The sequence below is a fragment of the Colobus angolensis genome, unplaced genomic scaffold, assembly GCF_000951035.1.
Source record: "Colobus angolensis palliatus isolate OR3802 unplaced genomic scaffold, Cang.pa_1.0 Scaffold39, whole genome shotgun sequence".
Classification (NCBI taxonomy): Eukaryota; Metazoa; Chordata; class Mammalia; order Primates; family Cercopithecidae; genus Colobus; species Colobus angolensis.
In genome coordinates this window covers 2,148,396-2,153,297 of record NW_012117265.1, presented here as the reverse complement: position 1 = coordinate 2,153,297, position 4,902 = coordinate 2,148,396, and the positions used below count along the sequence as shown (strand labels likewise).

At 50.9% G+C, this 4,902-nt stretch overlaps 1 protein-coding gene across 1 annotated transcript in view; it reads left to right on the top strand.

The window, feature by feature from the left end:
• LDLR (low density lipoprotein receptor) overlaps positions 1-4,902 on the top strand; it is a 43,968-nt gene that overhangs the window by 32,303 nt on the left and 6,763 nt on the right. The window contains exon 13 of the mRNA XM_011954953.1: positions 473-643. Coding sequence (XP_011810343.1) covers positions 473-643 — 171 coding nt within the window. The remainder of the gene's footprint in view (positions 1-472; positions 644-4,902) is intronic.

Genomic DNA, 4,902 nt, shown 5'->3' with positions numbered 1-4,902 from the left:
AGCCAGGATGGTCTCGATCTCCTGACCTCGTGATCCACCCGTCTCGGCCTCCCAAAGTGCTGGGATTACAGGCTTGAGCCACTGCGCCCGGCCTTTATTTTACTTTTTTATCTTTTGGTTTCTTTTTTTTTGATACAGGGTCTCACTCTGACATCCAGGCTGGAGTGCAGTGATGGGATCATAGCTCGCTGCAGCCTCTACCTCCTGGGCTCAAGCGATCCTCCCACCTCAGCCTTCTGAGTAGCTGGGAGTACAGGCGTGCACCACCAAACCTGGCTAATTTTTTTGTTGTTGTTGTATGTAGAGATGGGATTTTGCCTTGTTGACCAGGCTGGTCTTAAACTCCTGGACTCAAGAGATCCTCCTGCCTTAGCCTCCCAAGGTCATTTTAGACTTCTCCTCATTAGGCACACACTTAGGAGACGGGCTTGCAGGCAAGTGGCACTCAGAAGACGTTTATTTATTCTTTCAGAGGCCGAGGCTGCAGTGGCCACCCAGGAGACCTCCACCATCAGGCTCTTGGTCAGCTCCAAAGCCATAGCGACACAGCACACAACCACTCGGCCTGTTCCCAACACCTCCCGGCTGCCTGGGGCCACCCCTGGGCTCACCACGGCGGAGACAGTGACAATGTCTCACCAAGGTAAAGGCTGGGCCCCTCTTCCCCAGGAGATGGGCCCCTTCAGTGGCCACGAACATTTTGGTCATGAGATGGAGTCCAGGTGGCGTCCTCACTCCCTTGCTGACCTTCTCTCACTTGGGCCATGTGTCTCTGGGCCCTCAGTTTCCCTATCTGTAAAGTGGGCCTAATACCAGTTCTTGCCCTCTTTGCAAGGATTAAATGGGCCAAGTCATATGAGGGGCCGGGTCCTTTAGGCTCCTGGTTCCCAAAGTCAGCCACACAGTCTGGGTCCTGAAATTTTGTCAAGGCACATTCGCTGCCTCACCTTCAGGCATCTGCCCAAAAAGGCCAGGACTCAGGCAAGGAGAGGGAGGGATTCCTCAGTACGCAGCTTTTCACAGAGGCTCCAAAAGGCTAAGGAATCCAGTACATTTTAACACAATTTTACAATTTTTTAATTTTTTTTGAGATGGAGTTTTGCTTTTGTTGCCCAAGCTGGTGCGATCTTGGCTGACGACAACCTCTGCCTCCCGGGTTCAAGCGAGTCTCCTGTCTCAGCCTCCCGAGTAGCTGGGATTACAGGCATGCGCCACCATGCCTGGCTAATTTTGTGTTTTTAGTACAGACGGGGTTTCTCTTTTTTTTTTTTTTTTTTTGAGACGGAGTCTTGCTCTGTCGCCCAGGCTGGAATGCAGTGGCCCGATCTCGGCTCACGGCAACCTCTGCCTCCTGGGTTCAAGCGAGTCTCCTGTCTCAGCCTCCCGAGTAGCTGGGATTACAGGCATGCGCCACCATGCCTGGCTAATTTTGTGTTTTTAGTACAGACGGGGTTTCTCTGTTGGTCAGACTGGTCGTGAACTCCCAACCTCACGTGATCCACCTGCCTGAGCCTCCCAAAATGCTGGGATTACAGGTGTGAACCATCACGCCTGGCCTTTTTTTGTTTTTTTGTTTTTTTTTGAGACAGAGTCTCCCTCTCACCCATGCTGTAGTGCAGTGACGCGGTCTCGGCTCACTGTAACCTCCGCTTCCCAGGTTCAAGCGATTCTTCTGCCTCAGTCTCCCAAGTAGAGTAGCTGAGATTACAGGCACCGCCGCCATGCCTGGCTAATTTTTGCATTTTTAGTAGAGATGGGGTTTCACAATGTTGGTCAGGCTGGTCTCAAACTTCTGACCTCAAGTCATCTGCCCGCCTCGGCCCCCGCCAAGTGCTGGGATTATAGGCGTGAGCCACCGCGCCAGGCCTACAATTTATTTTTTAGTGACTCACACCTGTAATCCCAGCACTTTGGGCGGCCAAGGTGGGAGAATGGCTTGAGCCCAGGAGTTCAAGTCCAGCTTGGGCAACACAGCAAGACCCTATCTCTACTACAAAATAAACAATAAAGAAACTAATATTTTTTTCTTTTTTTTTTTTTTTTTGAGACGGAGTCTCGCTCTGTCGCCCGGGCTGGAGTGCAGTGGCCGGATCTCATTTCACTGCAAGCTGCGCCTCCCGAGTTTACGCCATTCTCCTGCCTCAGCCTCCCGAGTAGCTGGGACTACAGACGCCCGCCACCTCGCCCGGCTAGCTTTTTTTTGTATTTTTTAGTAGAGACGGGGTTTCACCGTGTTAGCCAGGATGGTCTCGATCTCCTGACCTCGTGATCCGCCTGTCTCGGCCTCCCAAAGTGCTGGGATTACAGGCTTGAGCCACTGCGCCCGGCCTATTTTTTTCTTTTAAAACCCAACTATTCAACATGGTAATGCAATATATTTTTAAAAATTTTTTTCTTTGAAACGGAGCCTCTCACTGTTGCCCGGGCTGGAGTGCAGTGTCGCCATCTCGGCTTACTGCACCCTCCGCCTCCCGGGTCCAAGCGATGCTCCTGCCTCAGCCTCCCAAGTAGCTGGGATTACAGGTGGCCACCACCATGCCCAGCTAATATTTTTGTATTTTTAGTAGAGACGGTTTCACAATGTTGGGCAGGCTGGTTTTTAACTCCTGACCTCGTGATCCACCCGCCTTGGCCTCCCAAAGTGCTGGGATTACAGGCGTGAGCCACCGTGCCTGGCCAAAACTTTTTTATTTTTATTTTTTTGGGACACGGTCTGTGTACCCCAGACTGGAGTGATAGAGCACTGTCACAGCTCACTGCAGCCTCAACCTCCTGGGGACCAGGTGATCTTCCCGCCTCAGTCTCCCAGGTAGCTGAGACTACAGGCATGAGCCACCACACCCAGCTCATTTTTGAATTTTTTTGTAGAGACGGGTTTCGCCTTGTGGCCCAGGCTGGTCTCCAACCAGGCTCAAGCAATCTGCCCACCTTGGCCTCCCAAAGTGCTGAGATTAATGTAATTTAAACAAAATTTTGGCCAGGCGTGGTGGCTCACGCCTGTATTCCCAACACTTTGGGAAGAAAAGGCGGGCAGATCACTTGAGGTCAGGAGTCCCAGAGTAACCTGGCCAACATAGTGAAACCCCCAGTCTACTAAAAAAACACAAAAGTTACCTGGGCATAGTGGTGGGCGCCTGTAATCCCAGCTCCTTGGGATGCTGAGGGTAGAGAATTGCTTGAACCTGGGAGGTAGTGAGCCAAGGTCATGCCACTGGACTCCAGCCTGGGTGACAGAGCAAAACTCTGTCTCCAAAAAAAAAGTTGTTTTTTTTTTTCCAAATCATCACAGTATAGCCAAGGTCTGGCCACTTACTTTTGTAAATAAAGTTTTATCGGAGCCAGTGGTCCAGTGAGGCCGAATCCTGCAGGTGTAAGATCATAGCCTATCCTTGAAAATGTTGATATTTTGTTCATTGGGGGATTTTTTCATTAATTTAAATTTAAAAAACTAACATATTAAAGGCCAGTGTGGAGGTGCATGCCTGCAGTCCTAGCTACACCCAGAGGCTGAGGCAGGAGACTTACTTGAGCCCAAGAGTTGAAGTCCAGCCCGGGCAACATAGCAAGACTCCCATCTCTAAAAATAAAAATAATGCATTAGAATATTATTGGATTCCTGGGCAGGGCACAGTGGCTCACGCGTCTAATATCAGCACTTTGGGAGGCTGAGGCGGGTGGATCACCTGAGGTCAGGAGTTTGAGACCAGCCTGGCCAACATGGTGAAACCCTGTCTCTACTAAAAACACAAAAATTAGCCAGGTGTGGTGGCACACGCCTGTAATCCCAGCTACTCGGGAGGCTGAAGCATGAAAATCACTTGAATCCTGGAGGCGGAGGTTGCAGTGAGCTGAGATTGTGCCATTGCACTCCAACCCTGGGGGACAAGAGTGATACTCTGTCCCCGCCCCCCCCCCCAAAAAGGAATATTATCGGATTCCTAAGCTTTTTGGCTCCTCCTTTAGTTCGGGGACTGGGGTGAGGGTCTGGCTGTCTTCATCCTGTAAGACCTGGCCTCACTGTCCTCCCTGGATGTGATGAGACCCAGGTACGGGTCAGGATGTCATTCATTTGTCCACCAGAGGGCGCCCAACCTGCTTTGAGTTGCTGGGAAACGGTGCTCCTGGACTTCTAGCAAACAACAAAAAAAAGGCACATCAGCAAATTTCAGACCATTCTTTTTTTTTTTTCCCCCAGAGTAGCTGAAACCTTTTTTCAGTTACAAGCAGGATAAAATGGAACTGCCTGGGACAGGCCAGGAAACCTCCTTTCTTGGGGGAGGTGGGGCACTGCTAGAATTCCAGACCGGCCCATCCAGAACTCCTCAAATTTGGCAAAGAAGCCATTCATTCATTCGTGTAGAGATGAGGGGGTTCTGGCTATGTTGCCCAGACTGGTCTCCAGTTCCTGGCCTCAGGTGATCCTCCTGCCGCGGTCTCCTAATGTGCGGCAATTACAGGCGTGAGTCACCATGCCTAGCTCCAGTGGACTTGAAATGTTGACTTGCCCAGGGCCTTTATGTTGAATGACCCAGGTCCACTTGCATGGTTCTGTACCAAGGTTATCCCCATCCCATAATTCCTGGGACAGTTGATACAGGACAATCAGCCTCCGTGCCATTGAACCTCAGGACTGAGCATACTGGGCACTGGGGTCCGAAGGTGGCTCCCCTGTCCCCTTCAAAATATACTCATTGTTTTTCTTTTCTTTTTCTTTTTTTTTTTTTTTTTGAGATGGAGTCTTGCTCTATTGCCCAGGCTGGAGTGCAGTGGCACGATCTCGGCTCACCGCAACCTCTGCCTCCTGGGTTCAAGTCATTCTCCTGCCTCAGCTTCCCGGGTAGCTGGGACTACAGGCGCCCCCCCCCCCTGCCCGGCTAGTTTTTTGTATTTTTTAGTAGAGAC